Below are 21,621 nucleotides of genomic sequence, written 5' to 3'. Positions count from 1 at the left end.
GAGAAGCCATGTGTGAAAAACAAACTACAACTTATGACTCATTAGCTTGTAGAACCACCTTTTCGAGCAATAACTAGAAGTTATCATTTTCTGTATGTTTATCAGTCTCTCACATCATTGTGGAGGAATTTTGGCCCACTCTTCTTTACAACCTTGCATCAATTCATTGAGGTTTATGGGCATTTTTTCATGCACAGCTCTCTTAAGTTCCTGCCACAACATTCCAATCGGGTTGAGGTCTGGACTTTGACTGGGCCATTGCAACACCTTGATTCTTTTTTTTTTTTCAGACATTCTGTTGTAGATTAGCTGGTGTGCTTGGGATCATTGTCATGTTGCATGACCCAATTTACGACAAGCTTTAGCTGTCGGACATATGGCCTCACATTTGACTCTAAAATACTTTGGTATACAGAGGAGTTCAGGGTCGTCGACTCAATGACTGCAAGGTTCCCAGGTCCCATGGCTGCAAAACAAGCCCAAATCATCACCCTTCCACCACTGTGCTTGACAGTTGTTATGAGATGTTTGTGCAGACATGTTGAGTTTGGTTTTGCCCAAATGTGGCGCTGTGCTTTATGGCCAAACATCTCCACTTGTCCAAACAACATTGTTCCAGAAGTCTTGTGGTCACACTTGCTGATGATCAATTAATCAAGGGCATCTGATTACCAGCATGTCTGCTACTTAGCATCTTAATTGCTATGGAAACAATTATTTTTGTTTAATAGATCATGCCACATTGTAATATGTGTTGTTGTATTTACCTAATTTTTAGACCTGCTAAGGAACAGATAATTGTTATTATGTCCTGATATGTAAAAGCATAGAACCTAAAAGGGGGTATATTTTCTTTTTCACACAACTGTATTTCTCCTGGCACATGCTATATATGCCTTTGGCTGGATACTCGATATTATTGCATATAAATAGTATTGGGCTGCTATTCCCCAGGTTAATATTAGTGGGACTATATACCCATGTTGGCCTTTTACAATGTTCTCAGCCTTTTTGCATAGTTCCAGAGATCATTCTCTGCAGATGGTATCTGATTTGGAGAGTTTTTAAGACCATTGAATTTCACTGATCAGAAATCTCGACTTTTTAAGTGTTGGCCAAACATACCTATTAATTATCAAAGCAAATCGCACACGTATTACTCTCGTTATGGGAGCAGATATACAGTGTTCCAAAGACAACTAAAAATGCACATACCTTGCACAGACAAACCCCTGTTAGAGGATCGCATATATGAGGTTGAGTCCCATCAGAGTTACAGTTACAAGGAATGCAGTCAGGGAAGTGAAAGTAACCAGGAGAACAGCGATCGCACTGTCTGCCGGAGATTCTTGGCTTACATCTAAAATACAAAATTACAGATTACATAGCTAATAGGTGTTTCTACGTTTTTTGTTTTTTTAAAAAAAAAGCTTTATGACAATAATAAATATGAAAACGTTTAAGTTACATACATTACATCTCACTGGCCTGCTGTGTATGTATGCAGAGCAAGCCCTGTTCTCCTTGCAAGAGATCAGCCCTTTATAATGCATTGTAAAGTTGGTCAGTTGGAAATGCAACTTTCTGCAGACTCCCACTTTAGTAAATAAAGTAAATATTGAAACAATGTTAAAAATACTCTTTAAAACATGAACCTGCTTTTGCTATGCTAGTCACAGTTCCAAACAGGGCAGGCCTGGTTCCTGACTGTTCGTTGACTTACATGCATTGTCCACTAATTCCATCGCACTTTGCCGGTGCTGGCTGCACTACTCCAGTGGTTGAGCAATTACATTGCTCACAGCCCACAACTGGATGGAAACTGAAGGACTGATGGTCACACACTTCACATTTAGGCTTTACTGTCTGAGGCGGACAGATGCATTTGCCAGTCACTTCATCACACAGACGATGGCCACAGCTGCATGCTTAGTTAAGAAGCAAAGATACATTTTTAATTAGTAATTGCTAAAATAAAACTACAAATAAGTTCAAATGATCTTATACAACAGCAAGACTGAAAAGAACAAATACTGTAAATTGCATGAATAAACTAACAGGCCTTTGTACATTGCCAAATCCTACAGGAGCACTCCAGTCCTATTTTCAATTTAAATACATGTCATTGCAGGCAATCTTTAATTTACTGGAGTTAGAAAATGAGATTTTTGTCTTATTTAACCTCTCCTTCAGCTGCCTATACTGAAAGCAGGGAGCATTCTATGGTATGCTTCATGCACATGCTCATTAGAACCCCTATTGTTGTCAAAGGGAGTAATGGCAGCCAACCACATGTAGGCTCTGACGTGTTGCTAACATATATGTTATGTGCTTTGATGATGTCAATTGGAGCTCTACTGAGCATGCGTAGCAAGTTCTCTGTTTTTGTCCGTCAAGCTAAGCTTTTACTGACAGCCACACATTTCTCGGCTGTTGCTGTCCTAGCAAACATACTGTTTATTGGCTGCCATGTTGTGAAGCCTAGTACCCACATCAGGCAATGTCCATGCAAAAAAGGAGTCGAGATGGGGTGGAGTGTGGTGCTCACCTCTCACACATGCTCATAGTATCATAGCACAGGACCCTTCAAAGTTAGTAAGCATTAGTTTAAATATTATCATCATCTACTCACATCTACAGTACGGAAATCCATAATACCCAGTAGCACACCGACTGCAACGTCGCCCGATAACATTGGGTCTGCAGCTGCACTGTCCTCCAGAAGGGTTGCAGGATGAGCTTGTTGAGCCCTCCATATTGCAGTTGCACGGAAGTGCTCCATTATTGTACGAAGCTGCCAATGATTTTGCTGAATTTCTACAAAATTCTGTTGATGTAACTGGGCTGAAATATAAAAGAAACATATGGTTAACTAAAATTAGCACAGTTATAGGCCAAAAAATCTGTAAAAATGTAATTGGTTTAAATAAATGTATGTGTAAGCACATTTAAGTGACGTGTCTTAACTAAAAGCACATATTAGGCTTTCTTTTCTTTTTTTGGACCCTCCTAGATTTGTCTGGTCGGGGATTTAAAAAAAAAGTCACCAATGAATTCCACAAACTAGAAGGTCTCTTAAACTCTCAGGAAGTACATAAAAATGTTACAGAATTGCAGCAAACTAATGGATTGCCTAGATGTAGAAGAGTATGGCCATATGCCCAAACTCAGTAAGATTACTTTTATAATTAAATTCAGAATAGAAGATAAAGGAGCATAAACTACAATCTTTCGGGGAAAAAAATCTGCTGAATTAGGTTATTGACATTAATATTTTACTGGTTTAATTTCTAAAATATATTGCAATTGCGAGTACTGGAACACTTAATCTCAAATATTCTTATTCTACTTTACGTAATTTGAATTATTTATAGGTACAGAGTTTATTCTTACTCAATGTAAAAGCTGTTTTCGCCACAGATGTTGATGAAGTCAAATGATTTGTCCAATGGTTTTTCCTGTAGTATGTCATTTGTGTAACTGTCTGCTGGGACGAGTAATATATACTCCTAAAAAAAGGGAAAGGAAAACCAAATTCTCATCAAGGACCATTAACAGTAGGCATTGTAGCTGTTCCAGTAATTAACATTCATACCTCCAAGGGCAACAGTGAACAATGCTCAAGTATACTTCCTAGAATTGTATAGGATGGAAAAAGTACAGAGACTGTCAAATCCATAAGTAGTTTGTTAAAGAAGGCAACTTCCAGCTAGATTGGAATATTAATGTAGTATCAGATGAAAACATAAAGTGAGAATTTTGTAAAAAAAAACCACTGTGTTATAACCATACCTGGGGACTTTCTCAATGAGTTGACCCTGAGACTTTTAAAATATTAACCCTTTATTGGCCCATTGTGATGATTCTCTGTAGTGACTCACCACATGTGTTACCCAAACGGCTTTAATATTGGTCATCATGGAAAACTGGACTTGTAATTATATATAAGTTACACTAAATTGAGTTATCTCCATTCAGGCAGGGATAATAACCATTATATACTGGTACCAAAAGCACCAACTGGCAGTCTTAATGTGATCAAAATGGTGGTGAATAGGAAGGAGTCAGTTCCATAATGTATGACGCAGAGAATCTGGTCAAACCCTGAGAGTTCCCAGGTATGGTTATAACAAGATAGAACTGCTCATTAAAAGGCACAGAACATAAAAAATAATTAAATATAGATATACCACAATCCTAGGTAATTTAGAAGCCTATTAAGAATGATGCTAACGACACTTTGTGTAATCTTTATTAGCACTTAATCCTGAACCACTGATCTCAGTGCGTCTATTTATATGCTGCTTATACCTTTACCTTGCGTGACACTTCTAATGTAATGAGGTCCCACAGGTGAACAAATGTATCATTTCACATTGTATGGTATAGTACAGAATCAGTGGTGCTTAAAAAAAACAAAAAGCTTTGTGGTATGGGGCAAAGTATGTTATTAATACGATTTGTGTTTGGTAAGAGTTCACTTTACACATAACCTAATTTGTATTTTGTAGTCTGTGGCTTGAGTTTTCATAACTAAAAATTATTTCCTAAATAAAGAATTATATTATATTATTAAACAAACCAAAAACAGCAGAGTCCACTCACAGACACTGACCAAGCTTTATTAAACCATGCTGTTCATATCTCAGCTTAATAAAAGTGCAAGTCTTGGTGTCACACCATAACCAGACATGTTTATTAAAATACATATTTATTATTTTACAATAAGAGCAATCATGCCACTAGTGTTTAGTTTAAAACTAAGGGGCTATTGTTTCTCAGTGGATCTGGGATCTGTGGAAAAAGGTGTCATATTAGGACATCTGCTTAATCCCGAGTTCTTCTTCTAACTCGACCCTTACAACTATAGTCAGATCCTGAAAACATTATGTTAAGGTAGCTGCCCCATGATGTACCGTATATACGGTATAAGGAATGTTTCTTTATTGAATAGTAAAATGAAAGATTTGGGGAAAGTGACAGATCTGTCACTGGCATTATTGTGGGCCATGACCTAATGCTTTACATGGATAAGTAGACACTTTTTGTCGAGCTCAGTTGCTTTTAATGTACGTTTGATGGTGAGAGATTTGTGTAGTCAAGTCTTAATGTAACATATCAAAAAATAAGAATAAAGCCCAATGCAATATTAAGAAGCTGCTACATAATAAAGTTTTACAATAGTAATCAGACATGATGGTTATTGACTATAAAATAATGCTAAAGACAGGATATATAGTGTTTTTTTTCTTAACTTACCAAAATTAATGACTTCTCTTGTGGAACCTCCAAAGTAACAAAGAGTTCTGGACTGGTGACATCAAGAGCTATGCGATTATCTGCAATAACCAAGTCTCGACAGCCCATCAAGTTAGGGCAAAAGGAAGCATTGAAGACACCTGATGGAGACACCATTGCATGTTATTGCTAAGTGATGATAAAAGAGGATATTTCTGACATGTTTTCTCATTACCTGACCACAGTATCCCTCCGTTCACAAGGACAACCACTGGAAATGTAGGAGCCTCTGTCTGGCGATAGTGAATGATAAACACATATCTCCCCATGTGGGGTATTCTTCTCCCCAAGGTAACACGGTTCTGTGTAGATAATAACAAGCAACAAGCATAACAAGCAATGTGTTAGAAAACTGTAAGAACAATTTACTTGTGTTCCTTAAGCCTATAAACTTTCTTCCCAATGTGAAGAAAACAAACTTTTAACAAGGAATAAAATGATTACCAAAAATATACTATGACTAAAAAAACCATGAAAAACAGAAATAGGCTTCTTTAGTGGCCTTTTGCCCAGACGTAATTAAGTTATGTACACTCTCTATATAGAAATACATATAAACACACATATACACTACACACAAATGACAAAATCTCTAGAATCCTTTTAGATTATTATTGATCTGAGCTCTAGGCTCCCACCACATCTGTTATATTTTACTGCATTAATCATAGTATGATGTGTGCAATGTATGTTTGTAAAATATCATATACGAATGTATATGCAGTACTTACAAAAGAGCAAAACCAATTATAATGTGAAACAAATAACAAAGACTTACTAGCCTTTCAATGTAGGTTGCGTAAACACATTTCAACTTACAATCAAGTCACAAGTTAATGAATCTCCAAGTTGCTTGCTTTTTTGTCAACTCAAAGTAACTTACTATCTTACTTAAATTAATTTACTCAAACTGACTCTCTTACAGGCAAGTGCATGCAAGTTGTGTGTGATTTTTTTGCAAGAGTTGGCAATAGTGAATTTGCGAGTTTTGCGGACTTTCCAACTCGTACACGTTCGCAGCTGCAAACTTAGATTCATACTAAACAAATTCCTGTATGTTAACAAAAATGCACCATTTATAAAGATTACCAATTTTTCACGTGTTAAAAACGGATGTTGGTAATATTAGTTTGTAACTTGTGCGAGTTAATATATACAAATTAACCTGAGGGGCCTGCACCACAATCCCATGTGTTAAATGTCCAGAAAGCCCAGGGCTATGGGCAGATTGATGGTCCACATTCCTTTCAGTACTGGGGCTTTCAGAATCTTTTGTCGAGTCCAGGAGCAATGCCAAATGTGGAATTTCATATACTGAAGACTCAATACAGGTCACGCTGCCAAAAAAAAATACACTGTTAATTCTGGGAAGGATACCAAGATGTTCTGTTTTGGAATATCCTAGTTTTTCTGCCCATCTAGAGTGAAAAATGAGTAAATTCAACAGAACTGTAATACCAACATTGATGCAAGTCCACAAGTTCAGTAATCCCCTGGCTGGTCATAGTTAAAACTCAAACAAGGTTTTAAGAGCTTCAGCAACACGTCACACATAAAGAAACCATGTCTCCCATAGATAGAGATGCGGGTCAAATGCTTTTTAGGTAGAAAGGGTAGAATGTTTTTTTTATAAGCAAATTCTTGTGTTTGATTCAAAGTCACTGAACTACTGCAAAAAGTGCACCCGAGACCAGCTGTACATATGCAATGAATGACAATTACCTCTGATTAAAAGATGCTCCATAAGCAGCAATACATTTGACTTTTGGCTCTGCATATTCAACTGAGAATTGGTCCACAGGAACAATGCATATCTTGTGCTAAAATATGAATGTAAAAGGAGATTGTTTGAACACAAAGCAAATGGTCATGCTTCCCTGCACACTCCATTTAAAAAATCTTATTTTATAGATAAACCATCAAAACGTAAGCAAGTTTGAGTTACTATGCATCACACACACAACATTTCAATGAAAAACAAGGAAACTTCTAACTTTATAACATTAACATCTGACACCAAACATTTGAATAATACTGTATAGCCAGTTCAACAATAAAAAAAAGTCACCCCCCTCCCACACACACACTTTGTAAAAAATACTGCCTTCTTCCCAAAAGCAGAAAACCAGAACCAAAAATATAAAAAGGTAGGCAAGAAAAGTACAGTATTTAAGGGATTTAAAATAAAACGAGAAATCAGGTTTATGTATTTAAAGTATGTTCATTAAGGAGTGGTAATGTTCCTAGATGCCTCCAAACTCATGCACCCTTGCAGCTAGCAGACGCATAGATTGTGGTCATTGGCAAGTCCGGGCACACATTCGCAAAATCTGTACTATGAAGCTTTATCTTTAGTAACCCAGATGTAGTTTTTTTCCTCTAAATTTCTTACAAAAGAACGGTATAAAATTTCAAATGCTTAAAGTGCTTTTAAAAGGCATTTTTAGATATTTTGAAAAATAGAAATATTCTACCATTTCCAAACATACAATAAAGCTACCATTTTGCTTTAATAAAGCTGTTCTATTTTAACATCCTGCTAACACTTGGCAAATTAACAGTGAATTCACAATTGTTATTATAGGAAATGGTTACTTAAATACAAGAAAATCCCATAAGGGTTATAAATCGTAAACAATGGTATGAATTTCTCCAGATACCAATGTCAGGCTAAAGTGTCTTTGTCTCTCCTCCATGTGTATGTACATGTAGCAATACTGTATGTGCTATTAATATCAAACCTTCCAAATAAAAATGTTCACATCCATTTGTTTTTAATACAATAGAAATTGATCGATCTATCTATCTTTTGTATCTATCACAAAAATGTACATTGATCAACCATAACATTATGATCATCTGTCTAATATTGTCACCAAACCAGCCCTGACCTGTCGAGGCATGGACTCCACTAGACCTCTGAAGGAGTGCTGTGGTATCTGCACCAAGATGTTAGCAGCAGATCCTGTAAATTGTGAGCTTAGGCCTCCATGGATGCATCCTGGAGCCATATGTTCTCCAGGTAAGAGACACACATGCACCCGGCCATCTACATGATGTAAACAAAAATGTGCATAAATGTGCCTTGGCTACCCATGACCCTGTTGCCGTTTCACCGCTCTTCCTTCCTTGGACCACCTTTGATAGGTACTGACCACTGCAGACTGGGAACACCCCACAAGAGGTGAGTTGCTCGGATCTGTATGCTTGCCCATTTTTTCTGCTTCTAGCACATCAACTTTGAGGATTAAATGTTCACTTGGTGACTAAGATATCCCACCTACTTACAGGTACCATGATAACAAGATCATCACTTCAGCTGTCAGTGGTCATAATGGTATGGCTGATCAGTGTATATATTCAGAAATGGGATCTAGTCAGAAAAAAAACTCAACAATAACTAAACATATTGTGGGAGCTTACCAGGAGAAAATTGACAGATGATCCGGAGATATAAATTTCTGTATCAGAGTGTAACTCAAACACAGCAATTCTATTCATGTTGTCTAATACAACACTGCGACAGAGGAAGCTGCCAACGAAAAAAAGATAATACATAAAAAGAAATCAGTTAATAGATCAATTAATTCTTTAGTCCGCAAAGCTGGTGCTATATGCATATAAGGAAAACGTAACCAAATTGAACCACTTATTCTTCCACAAGCCAGTTTCTATAAATAAGTTCTGGCTCGCATGAGCTTCTAAATAAAATTAAAAGACCTTCTTAACCATGATGACTTGTGCTTTCCAAGTTACTCCATGGGCTCCTTAGTGCAACCTGCAGTAAATTCCCCTGGAGCTTATCTACTTCTAGGAGGATTCAGTAAACTTTGCAAAGGAAGCTGCAGAGTTCATCTAGATCAGGCATGTCCAAAGTCCGGCCCGCGGGCCAATTGCGGCCCGCGTTCCGGACTGATACGGCCCCCAAGTGAGCCACGGGACTTGGCGTCATCAGCCGGCGCAGGGAGAAGGAAAGCGCGAGATTTGGGCTTTCCTTCTCCCTGCGCCGGCACACACCCCTCAGTAGCGTACCGAGCGGGGGGCGGTCCGCACCGGGTGCCGCTCATCAGAGGGGTGGCAACTTGCCGGCACCCCTCCAGAGACGGACAGTAATGTCCGCCGCTGGAGGAGCAGGCTCGCAAGGGAGCGGTATCGGAGGTCTTTAACAGACCACCGGCTCCCTTGAGTGATTTTAAGCCGGTTCAAGGATCTCCCTTGAACCCGGCTTAAAATCACTCAAGGGAGCCGGAGGTCTGTTAAAGACCTCCGATACCGCTCCCTTGCGATCCGCGCGGCAACAGCTGTTGTGCGCCGGGGTTTGTTGTTAGATCCCGGCGCACAACACTGAAGCCGCGCCCACCGCTGTCCGTGCCCTCTGACCCCCGTGCCATCAGAAGAAGACAGAAGAACGGAAGAAGAAGAGGAGCGAAGAGCAGGAAAAGGAGCTGTAAGGAGAAAAGAGGAAAGGTAGGAAAGCATACAGTGAGAGTGGATTGGTATGTGTGTGGATTGGTGTATGTGTGTGGATTGGTGTATGTGTGTGGATTAGTATATGTGTGTGGATTAGTATATGTGTGTGGATTAGTATATGTGTGGATTGGTGTATGTGTGTGGATTGGTATATGTGTGGATTGGCATGTGTGTGGATTAGTATATGTGTGGATTGGTATGTGTGTGTGGATTGGTATGTGTGTGTGGATTGGTATGTGTGTGTGGATTGGTATGTGTGTGGATTGGTGTATGTGTGGATTGGTGTGTGTGTGGATTGGTATGTGTGTGTGGATTGGTGTGTGTGGATTGGTAAGTGTGTGAGAGTGATGGGTGTTATGCTGTACCATTTCCAATGTATTTTTCATTATATAATTATGCTCTAAAGTACATCATAACTCCCATCACTCTATACTGTTCCATACAGTGGCAGAGCTGGGAGACAGAGGCCTTGCACCCCCACCGCAGGACTCCTGAAAGGTAAGTGAACTTCAAAGAGGGAGAGGGTAGATAGTTAGGAGGGGTAGATAGGGCAGAAGGGAGCGAGAAGGGGTAGATAGGGCAGAAGGGAGCGAGAAGGGGTAGATAGGCCAATCATACTCCTATCATGCCAAGTCTGCGAGTGCCTCCTGGAATCTGGGTATGCCTGGGCATGATAGGAATGTGATTGCTGTTAACAATTATATATATATATATATATATATATATATTGTTATTTAATTGTTTTGTCCTATTTTGGTGTGTTACTTACTTTAAATAAGTGTTAGATTTTTTTTATGGTGTGTGTGGGGGGGGTCATATTCAGTTTCGGCCAGGTAGTTTTGAAGTGTGTGTGTGGGGGGGTGCCACATACAGGATCCGCCCCGGGTGCCAAATACTCTAGGTACGCCCCTGCCCTCCCCTACACAATTTCTTCATCAGATGCCCTTGTGGCTGTGTGTGCCGGCGCAGGGAGAAGGAAAGCCCAAATCTTGCGATCTCGGACGTCGCTAGATTTGGGCTTTCCTTCTCCCTGCGCCGGCACGCACAGCCACAAGGGCATCTAATGAAGAAATTTGTAGGCAGTGGCGGAACTACCGGGGTCGCGACTGCGACCGGGCCCTGGAGTTCTGCCAGTCAGTGGGGCCCAAGGGGTGCCGAGCGGTTGCTGAAAACGACCGCTCGGCACCTATTGGGCCCCCCTGACTGACAGAAATCCAGGACTCCTCTGCTCACCGCTGCCGCCGCCGCCTGCCTCTGCGCTGCCCAGAGTGCAGTGTTGGAAGTGTGAGGTGTTTGTCTCGGGTGCCGGCGCTTCACGCTGAGCGCTGGCATATGACGGCACTCAGCAGTGAAGCGCCGGCACCCGAGACAAACGCCTCTCGCTCCCAACACAGGAGTTGACGGTAAGTGACCTACAAAGGGGAGTAGGGAGGGAGTGGGTAGATCGTGAGAAGGGGGGTAGGGAGGGAGGGAGAGGGTAGATCGTGAGAAGGGGGGTAGGGAGGGAGAGGGTAGATCGTTAGAAGGGGGGTAGGGAGGGAGAGGGTAGATCGTGAGAAGGGTAGGGAGGGAGAGGGGAGATTGTGAGAAGGAGGGGTAGGGAGGAAGAGGGGAGATTGTGAGAAGGGGGGTAGGGAGGGAGAGGGGAGATTGTGAGAAGGGGGGTAGGGAGGGAGAGGGGAGATTGTGAGAAGGGGGGGTAGGGAGGGAGAGGGGAGATTGTGAGAAGGGGGGTATGGAGGGGAGATAGTGAGAAAGGGATAGATGTGGTATGCCGTTTTCAATAAACTTTGCATAAAATAGTTAATTTGCATTTAATTTTAATGGTTCAGAAAATGTCAGGCAAAATGGTCGGCCCTCGCACATGTTCACTTCATCAAATCTGGCACTCTTCGAAAAAAGTTTGGACATGCCTGATCTAGATACTGTAGACAAGTAAGACTTTAGCTAACTTTAGTAATATTAGTTAATGGAGAAATTATATTTAACCTCCATCTCACTGGACACCGGAATGGGGGGTTGGGGGGGCACAGGTAGGGAAAATGATTACGCCTCCATCCCCCTGCACATACAGTTAAAAAGGAAAGAACTTTAAAATGACTTTATTTTTCATTCATTGGCTATTGTTTTTTTGTTTTAAAATGACAATAAGCATTATTTTCTGTACCTGTATTTGCAACTGTAGAGATTCACTCTGGCTTCAAGAGAAGGATTACTGTTTATTTTCAAGTTTGCGATGTAGAGCTGAGTGTCCTCATTAGCATATTCGACGATAAGCACATAGAAGCCCCTGCGAGGTATCTTTAGCCGCAAGTGTAACTCCACCTAGAGCCACGGGTTAGGAAGTCAATTGGATATAGTTAGTACCATCATTCATTGCTCAGGCCCTAACAACAATGCTGTAGACTTCTCCAGAGCCGTTTTAGGACAGGCTTGAGATGTAGTGAGATAGCTTCTCAGTTCTAAGGACAGAAACCAAGATATGTCATCCAAAAGGGTAAGCTGATTTATTGGGGTTTTCCAGGCTTTTCGTACACATATAAAAACTCATTAACACATACAAAAGTCTCTATGCATATTGTCCCTAGAAGTTCAAAAGTACCGGTGCTATGTAAAGCATTTTAGGAAACACTACTGCATTATGGCCAAATCATAGTCTATAGTCCGTTCTATTTTTGTTCCCCACAATTTAAGTAACTAGAAATTATTTTAATTTTCACATGATCCTATCATTAATTCATCAATACATTTACAAGCATAGGACACCTCCATTTAAGTTTAAAAATGCAGACCTTAATCACTAATAATTAGAATGCCTGTTTGTTTGATTAATTCAATTTGGGATGTTATGTGTTCATAACTTCATTAGCACAGTATAACCCCTGTTGTTTGTTTACACATTTTCCAGTTATTAATTAGTATTAAACTGGGAAATCTCTGATATTGCTATTGTCGGGAACGTTACATTATTCTAGGCTGTGATGGTGCAGTAACAGCACCACTTAGCAGTGGATGCATTAAACACATATCAAGAATGTGGATTAAAAATGACAGATCTGTTTATAGATAAAAAACTGTGTTAAAAGTGGAGCAATTCTTGGACAGTTATTTAAATATTATATTGCAAATTATTTATTAATAAGGGCTTCCAAAATGTCTTTGCAGTAAAATTCCAAACTAAAGAGCTAACAATAACTTACCTGTCTACCTATGACTTCTGCCATCACTGGGTGTCCAGGAGTTGGCTGTCGGATAACTATAGGTCTGTGTATTCCATTTTGCTTGAAATATTCTCCATTTTTGCCGAGGACACAAGAAAATGTGTCGATTGGCAAATGCTGGTACACTAGACAACTTAGACACAAGGAAACAGTTTAAGTAAAGTCTCAAACTCTGAAATATAATGTAATGCAATTAATTCATTTTACTGGATTGGGCCCTTGCTTGGAACATAATTGTAAATGGGCCTCTTTAATATAAAATGTGGATCCAAAACAACAATTGGAGCCGCTCTGCCATCCAAAAAAAGGCAAAATAAATGCAAGCTACACACAGAAGAGGACTGGCACCTTCTGGCCTGGGTAGCAGGACGAGCCAAGAGCACCACTGTAATTAAAATACACACACTAGTACACTCTCATACTAAAACACATTCCTTCTAACTTACAGACACTCTAACTCACACTAAAACAGACTCACTTTATAACACTTAACTCTAAATCACACCTCACTCCCTGTACCATATGTTACCCATTGTCTTTCTTTATAGCTGCTTGCGTACGGTGCAAGCAGCCGCGTTATTATCATGGGGTCATGTAACATCACATTACATGACCCCATTGTGTTCCCTCCTCTACAAGTGGGCCAATCCAATTTGGACTGTCTTTGTTTGAATAAATTAGACCTATTCGGGGGCAATCGTCCAGTACCCTGGGGCCATCCCCTGCCTGGGTACACACAATAAAGTACTTGCATCTGGATTAGTTGTAATTTATTTTCAATTAAAACAAAATATAGGAGGATCACATTCTCTTTACTTACTTATCACCGACAAGTCCGTAATAGGCACACGGCTGAGTGACTCTCAGCTGCAATACCGATGCCTCATAGTAATCACTAGGCAACAGCACCAGATAATCCTAAAATAAAATATAAGAAAATGGTGAGCATAAAATTCCATTATGTATTTAAATGTTTATCCATTTGCCAGGAAGCAAGTAAAATGGATAAATCATATGTATTCCAAAATAACTTATCACTGTTTTTAACTTCTTACCAATAGCACTCCTTCCACTGCAATGTTAATTATCCAGTTTCCAGGAGCCATGGAAAATTGATCAGCGAAGCCATTCCCCGGAACGGTGAGAAAAGCTGGCTCCTTACTTGGTGGGAACACAATGTCCTTAACATCGAAATTGCCTGAACAATAGCAGGACATATAATGATTTAAATACAAAGCAAATGTCTGTGCTCGGAAAGTGAAACGCAAAATCGTGTGCCTTGTTCTGTAATACACCCTGGCGCTAACTAGTGTTACTACTGATCCTCAGAGTTATCCCTGGAATAAAACATTACCAAAGAAAACTAAGCCATGCCATGGCCCCATGTTCTTGCTTATTTTACTGAAAAGCAAGGCCATGACGGAAGATTAACTGGCTGCCGAGATACGTAAAATAATGGTTAACAATTTACTTTCCGTATCAAGCTCTTTCGTGTTTATTAAAATACATAGGGACTTCCCAAGATTGTGACTAGGGGCCAGGAAGAAGGCAGGAAAGTAGGTAGAAAAAGTTTGCCCAGAGATTACAGATTTTAACCCAGAGCTGTGGGGAAGCATCGCTTCACTTTGAGATGCCAGGTGAAACCTGGACAGTTATCACCAGGCCCGGACTGGCCATCGGGCACACCGGGCATTTGCCCGGTGGGCCGGGCCACGGCAGGGCCGCACTGACTTAGGGGCTGATGGAGCTGTAGCTCCAGGCCCCTACCCTACCTACGGCCGCATTAACGCAGGGCATAAGGGGCACCTGCCCCTTAAGCCCGCCGCAACTGCGACCGGGTCCGCCACTCTAAGGGGCCGGGAGGTCCCCACCAAGGCCGGCCTTACGGGTCTGCGGCCGCACAGAGTTTAAATTAAAACATCGGGGTTTTTTTTTTAACTTTATTTAACATCCTCTATGTTAAATAAAGTTTTTTTAAGTTGAAAAAAAAACCCCGATGTTTTAATTTAAACCCTGTACGGCCGCAGACCCCTAAGGCCGGCCCTGGTGGGGGCTTCCCGGCCCCTTAGGGCAGGGCCGACCTTTGGGGTGTGCGACCACCCTCCAGGGGGCGGCGGCGGGGGCGGTCCGCACTGCGGCACCCCTCCAGAGACGGACAGTAATGTCCGCCGCTGGAGGAGCAGGCTCGCAAGGGAGCGGTATCGGAGGTCTTTGACAGACCTCCGGTTCCCTTGAGTGATTTTAAGCCGGGTTCAACCCGGCTTAAAATCACTCAAGGGAGCCGGAGGTCTGTTAAAGACCTCCGATACCGCTCCCTTGTGATCCACGCGGCAACAGCTGCTGTGCGCCGGGGTTTGTTGTCAGATCCCGGCGCACAGCACTGAAGCCGCGCCCACCGCTGTCCGTGCCCTCTGACCTGGAAGAAGACAGAGAAGACAGAAGAACTGAAGAAGAGGAAAAGAAGCTGAAAGAAGAAAGGAAAGGTAGGGAAGCATTAAGTGAGAGTGGATTGGTGTATATGTGTGGCTTGGTATATATGTGTGGATTGGTATATATGTGTGGCTTGGTGTATATATGTGGCTTGGTATATATGTGTGGCTTGGTGTATATATGTGGCTTGGTATATATGTGTGGCTTGGTGTATATGTGTGGCTTGGTATATATGTGTGGCTTGGTATATATGTGTGGCTTGGTATATATGTGTGGATTGGTATATGTGTGTGGATTGGTATATGTGTGTGGATTGGTATATGTGTGTGGATTGGTATATATGTGTGGATTGGTATATATGTGAGGATTGGTATATATGTGTGGATTGGTATATGTGTGTGGATTGGTATATGTGTGTGGATTGGTATATATGTGAGGATTGGTGTATGTGTGGATTGGTGTATATGTGTGGATTGGTGTATGTGTGTGGATTGGTATATATGTGAGGATTGGTATATACGTGTGGATTAGTGTATGTGTGTGGATTGGTATATGTGTGTGGATTGGTATATATGTGAGGATTGGTATATACGTGTGGATTAGTGTATGTGTGTGGATTGGTATATGTGTGTGGATTGGTATATATGTGAGGATTGGTGTATATGTGAGGATTGGTGTATATGTGTGTGGATTGGTATATGTGTGTGGATTGGGATATATGTGTGGATTGGTGTATATGTGTGGATTGGTGTGTATGTGTGTGGATTGGTATATGTGTGGATTGATAAATGCGTGAGAGTGATGGGTGTTATGCTGTACCATTTCCAATGTCTTTTTTCATGATCTAATTATGCTCTAAAAGTACATCATAACTCCCATCACTCTATACCGTTCCATACAGTGGCAGAGCTGGGAGACAGAGGTCTTGCACCCCCACCACAGGACTCCTGAAAGGTAAGTGAACTTCAAAGAGGGAGAGGGTAGATAGTTAGGAGGGGGTAGTTGCGGCGGGCTTAAGGGGCTCTGTGTTAATGCAGCCATATAGTACCAGTCAGTCCGGTCCTGAGTGGGCCTATTTTAAGGTGGGGGGCTGGAGCTGCAGCTCCATTAGCCCCTAAGTCAATCCTGCCCTGCCACAGGCGCGGTCGCAGTTGCTGCTTGCTTCGGCAACAAGGTAAGTAGGGTGAGGGAGGTGGGTGCAGTGAGAAGGGGCAGAGGGGGGTTAGATAGTGAGAAAGGGGGAGGGGATAGATAAAGGCGCTACATATTGAGAAGTGGGGAAGGGGGTTACATAGTGAAAAGGGGCAGATAAGATGAAGAGAGGGAGTAGTGTGAATGCGTATGAGAATGAATGAATAAATGTGTGAATGAATTGTGTGAATGCGTATGACAATTAATGAATTCATGTGAGGATGAATTGCTTGAATGATTTGTGAGACTGCATTAATGAATGTGTTAATGATTTGTGTGAATGATTAAATGCAAAGGTGGCACATGAAGGGTGGGCTTTAACAATAAATAAATAAATAAATATGGGCTGCTCAGGCTTAAATGCCCGGGCCTATTTTTTGTCCCAGTCCGGGCCTGGTTATCACATATGCTTATCAAGCACATCTAGCAACTAATGTTATCCTTCTACATGTCATCAACCGAAAGGGCTTACCTTTGCTCAAACGGGGTGGGTGGGCAGCAATACGCCCAGATATTGTGTGCGATTCTGGATTTAGGTATTTGAGAATTATACGAAACAAGCCGAGATTAGATTTTTCCACAGTCACTGGGATCCTCACTTCATTCTGTCAAAAGTATTTACAAAAAGATATATATTCACTTGATGTTTTATTATAAAAGTACGTAATGGTTTCAGAAAACAGTTAAATAGAATCTTAAAGGTTTATTCAAAAGATGTGTTATTTTCAACATCAGGAGGTTTAGTAGACATGGAAGAATACAGTAATTACGAATTCCTTTGTGAAGTGCAGGTAACTTGAAGTCACATTTAGTTTAATGATCATCCAACCCCACAGCCAGTTTTGTAAAACAAAAGTTTCCAAATAATTCAATGTTTGTGCATCAAAGTCTGATGCAGGTAGAGGCGGACATCTAAAACTCCAACTGTGTTGCATGGAGAGGTAATAATGTTCTTCAAAGAGATACTTTGCTAGATTGTACCTCAAGAAAACTAAGGTGTCCTTTTGTGTAATCTTGCAGATATTTAGCCCTATCCACCCTAACTCTCTGTTTTGCACTCAGAAGAACTTTGAGCAATTTAGTAGATAAATTAGTAAATAACACACCATACTTTCAAAAACGTTCTTGCAATACATTTAGAACCATGTAAACAACTTGTTGTAGAAGGTTTAAACAATGGAAGTTAAGGAGAAATAATTAACTTACAAATGCTGTTTCTTGAACAAATCCTTCAAGTATTTGCATAGCAGAGAAGAATATGAAAGAGTTAAAAGAATAGGCAGAGGTATAAAGAGCCATTTCTGGTTGGAAAACAACAAAAGAATATGAATATAATTGTAGTCGTTTAGATTGCACCAAAGTATTTGTCTCATGTGCCCTGTGACTGCTACCATATGAATGTATCTTCAGTTATTTTTACAAATACATACTTGTATGGAAGTCATCTGTGCATAGCCACGCCAACTAAACCGTGGAAATTCAGAAGGATCGTATCCAAACCGGACAGCTCTCCCAGTGGTGGTCGTGCCATCTTCAATTTCAAATTTCAGTTGATGGAGATCGGGGAAATAATGGTTGGTCTTTGGTCTGATAAAAGTGTATTGCAAAACATAAGTCTAGTCATAAGAACTCCAATAATTAAAAGAACAATGTCCTTAGGTTTCCCTTGGTAAAGTGAAAACTATTTATTTAGTTGTCAACCACATCTAACCATAGCAAAAAAGGAAGAAATCTGTCTGGTCTTCAGCATGTTCTTAGTAGTATCTAAAAAGTTCTTATTCAATTCCACATCTCCAGGTTTTGCCATTTTGCCTTTTATTTTACTCAAAATTTCCTTGGGTCTATTGGGACAGGAAGGAAGTGAGGGGGGTCCATAATTCCATGAAGTCTATTGGGAAAGGAAGGAAGTGAGGGGGGGTCCTTAATTTCCCAGAAGTCTATTGGGAAAAGGACATGAGTTGGGATCCAATAATTCCCAAGGGTCTATTGGGAAAGGATTGAAGTGAAGGGGTCCATAATTCCTTGGGGTATATTGGGAAAAGAGGGAAGTAAGGGGGGGGGTCCATAATTCCTGTGGGTCTTTTGGGAACGGAAAGTGAGGGTGGGTCCAAAATTCCCTTGGCTCTACAGGGAAAGGAGGGAAGCGAAGGAGGTCCATAATTCCCTAAAGGGTCTATTGGGAAAGAGGTGTGAGATTTGCACCCGACAGAGTGTCTGTGAAAAAAGAAAACATCTTGGTAATTCAAAACAAGCAAGTAGCTTACTGGTTGCAGTTCTTGCCCTCTACGTTATTCCTGCAAACACATGTTCCAGAGGATTCCGAGCAGATATGGCTGATTGCCCCTCCCGCGTCACATTGACAGCCTGTCACGGAAACATTGCAGAATTATTCAACAAAAGCACAATGCTCAGCTGTCATTATAAAGACGTTAGCTCTCGTTTTAAACATACAAGGGTTTGGTTATTTGAGTCTTGTCTGTAAGCAAATCAAATCATACGTTTTAAAAATACCCAGACAAGTCCTAGCAAGAACAATTAAACTTCAAGTATAACAAAAATTTAATTCTCACATTTCTTCAAAGGTAGCATCTTTAACAAGCTTTGCTAACAGAAAATTGAATTAAATGTGAATTCATGTTAGTTTTGCATCATCATATCCCCGTTAGTGTTATTTATATGCTGTTGCTATAGTGAAGGAGTGATATTTATATGCTACGGCCACACCTTATAGAGTCATAGATATGCTTGGCCGGTTTAAATGTAATGTTCTAGTTCTTGGCAATAAAGCATCTTCTTAACATAATTAAGTTTCAAACTTGAGTCAGTGACAAACCTGTTAATCAGAGTCCCAAATAGGTTTGTTTGCAATGGTTGGCACAGAACTGGACTGGCAATTTTAAGCGGCCATGATGCTTTTAGGCCAGTGGCCGATACACGATCTAGGTGTGGCTGCTGGCTGGATATATGCAGCCCACGCTACGCGTTTTTGCAGCTGCGTGAATCCAGCCAGTGGCCACGCACATAAGAACACGGTTTGAGCGGAAGTGAAGGTATATGGAGGACGCCATCCGGGTGGTTTGTCAAATGGCCAGGCCCAGACTGGTTTTCACTAACCATCATGAAAGAGGCATTAAGTGATCAAAAAAGTCCTATTTAGGATCGGGCAAAATTTGAGAACCAGTGTCCTCGATGAAAATAACCTTGAACACCATTGTGATTCTCGAGTCTTGAAATCACAACAGAGCGCCATCCAATTTCTCTACACATCCCATCTGAAGATGATATTTTTACACATTCAGGTGGCATACAGTAAACGATGGAAGAGATAATAAGCAAGATGTAATCCTTTTTGTAAGCATCCACGCACCTGTACAGCCAAAGTAATTTCTGTTTTCCAGGAAATAATAACCGTCTTTGCAAGTATCACAGGATGTGCTACAAACATGTGCTTTACAATGGCAATCCCCTTCCAGCTGAAAAATGACCACGATTAAAAAAATGTTTTTAAAGTATGCCTTCAATATTTCAGCAGATTTAAAATACAACATTTAGAAAATTCTTGGAATTGTTTGGTTTTTGTAACTTATATGCTTTGTTTTTCACAATGGTGAGATATTTGGTGCACTGAACCCCAGTACAGTCCTCTGTACACGTTACGGATGAAACAATACAAAGGATGATACTAATGATGCCACAATATTTAAAATCATAGTGTTACCTTATCACACTCTCCAATTCCACTTAATGTCCCTATAACTTCACAATTGCATTCTGCAATCAAGGAACAAAAGCACAATTTAACACATGACCAATGTATGATTTTATAAAATATTAAGGGCTTTGGCTACCCTTGATCAAGTTTAGTGCTATGGAATAGGAACAGAACAACAGTCAGACTGGGTTGAGAGAAGACAGAGAGAAAGGCTTAGATTAGGGGTGCTAATAGAACTATCAGGGAGATCAGAGGTAAAAGAAGCCATTGGATGGCAGACCAAAAACATCAGCTTTGGAAAAGGGGAGAGAAATTTGCTGAAGGAAGAGACACGGATGAACATAATTATCATAAACCAAACACATGATGAGAGATGTATCTGATTATAATAGGGGTTGTATAATAACAGCTTGTGTTCTGTAATAACGTGACACATCACTACCACAGAAAAAAAGCCTTACCCATACAGCCGTTAGGGTTTTCTCTAGCCAAGTTCCAATACAGTGGTCTGCAACGATTACAAGTTAAACCCTCAACAGTTGGCAAGCATTGACAGTAGCCCTAAAGACAAAATAACAAAATGGGATATTACCAGAATGTTATATGTTGAATTATGTTTTTTTTATAGACAGCCATCATCCAATCTTCTAGAGAACTGTATAGTTAGTAAATGTAAAAGAGATGATTCCTTCTTGTCTGAGTATATGGATTCCCCTGTGTGAACTTTCAATCAAGCAATGGTTTGGACATGGAGGCTACTTAAGAATTTTACATCAATAGGAGAAACTATATATTTATCCTGCAATTTACTTTGTTACCGAAGAAATCTTTTAAAACATTGAGCATTATTGTAACTCATTATAATAAGTGGATGCACATTTTCCAATAATACCATCACTGTAAACAGAATTTCGAGCAGTCATTTCTATAAACAGTGACACCTATAGGTGATAATGTAACCTGTAGGTTATCTGCACCTGGACCGATGTACAGCATGTGCTCACTGAGTGACTCCAACGAGCATTTAACAACCGTAAAAGACTTCGGAACCTCCAGACACACAAAACAGCGACCACTGCTCAGACTAGTACACTTTTTCATCCATGGAAAGACCTATCACTGATCTACTTAAAATATTTGAATGTCTGTTTATCAATTATGTATATCATTTTAAATAGTACTGTGGTATGATCATCTCTGAAATTCTTCTTCCCAAGATAGCATGGTGCCACACAGCTCTTATTGATATGGCATCATTAAAATAATACCATGTATCATGGAATTGCATACAGGACCGCC

General features: G+C 40.5%; 1 protein-coding gene across 1 annotated transcript in view; it reads right to left on the bottom strand.

The window, feature by feature from the left end:
- The window catches only part of LAMA3 (laminin subunit alpha 3), a 96,172-nt gene that overhangs the window by 36,737 nt on the left and 37,814 nt on the right, over positions 1 to 21,621 (bottom strand). Inside the window, exons 16-34 of the mRNA XM_053466221.1 lie at positions 20,784 to 20,883; positions 20,329 to 20,381; positions 19,978 to 20,083; positions 18,875 to 18,974; positions 18,041 to 18,197; positions 17,083 to 17,215; positions 14,045 to 14,187; positions 13,810 to 13,907; positions 12,969 to 13,122; positions 11,936 to 12,093; positions 8,722 to 8,830; positions 7,021 to 7,118; positions 6,464 to 6,635; positions 5,474 to 5,600; positions 5,260 to 5,399; positions 3,394 to 3,509; positions 2,633 to 2,844; positions 1,724 to 1,928; positions 1,216 to 1,360 (exon numbers count right to left, since the gene is read on the bottom strand). Of these exons, the coding sequence (XP_053322196.1) occupies positions 1,216 to 1,360; positions 1,724 to 1,928; positions 2,633 to 2,844; positions 3,394 to 3,509; positions 5,260 to 5,399; positions 5,474 to 5,600; positions 6,464 to 6,635; positions 7,021 to 7,118; positions 8,722 to 8,830; positions 11,936 to 12,093; positions 12,969 to 13,122; positions 13,810 to 13,907; positions 14,045 to 14,187; positions 17,083 to 17,215; positions 18,041 to 18,197; positions 18,875 to 18,974; positions 19,978 to 20,083; positions 20,329 to 20,381; positions 20,784 to 20,883 (2,526 nt within the window). The remainder of the gene's footprint in view (positions 1 to 1,215; positions 1,361 to 1,723; positions 1,929 to 2,632; positions 2,845 to 3,393; positions 3,510 to 5,259; positions 5,400 to 5,473; positions 5,601 to 6,463; positions 6,636 to 7,020; positions 7,119 to 8,721; positions 8,831 to 11,935; positions 12,094 to 12,968; positions 13,123 to 13,809; positions 13,908 to 14,044; positions 14,188 to 17,082; positions 17,216 to 18,040; positions 18,198 to 18,874; positions 18,975 to 19,977; positions 20,084 to 20,328; positions 20,382 to 20,783; positions 20,884 to 21,621) is intronic.

The sequence above is a fragment of the Spea bombifrons genome, chromosome 5 (assembly GCF_027358695.1).
Source record: "Spea bombifrons isolate aSpeBom1 chromosome 5, aSpeBom1.2.pri, whole genome shotgun sequence".
In the NCBI taxonomy this organism is placed as follows: Eukaryota; Metazoa; Chordata; class Amphibia; order Anura; family Pelobatidae; genus Spea; species Spea bombifrons.
Note: the sequence above shows the minus strand (reverse complement) of the source record. Positions and strands in the feature narration are given on the sequence as shown.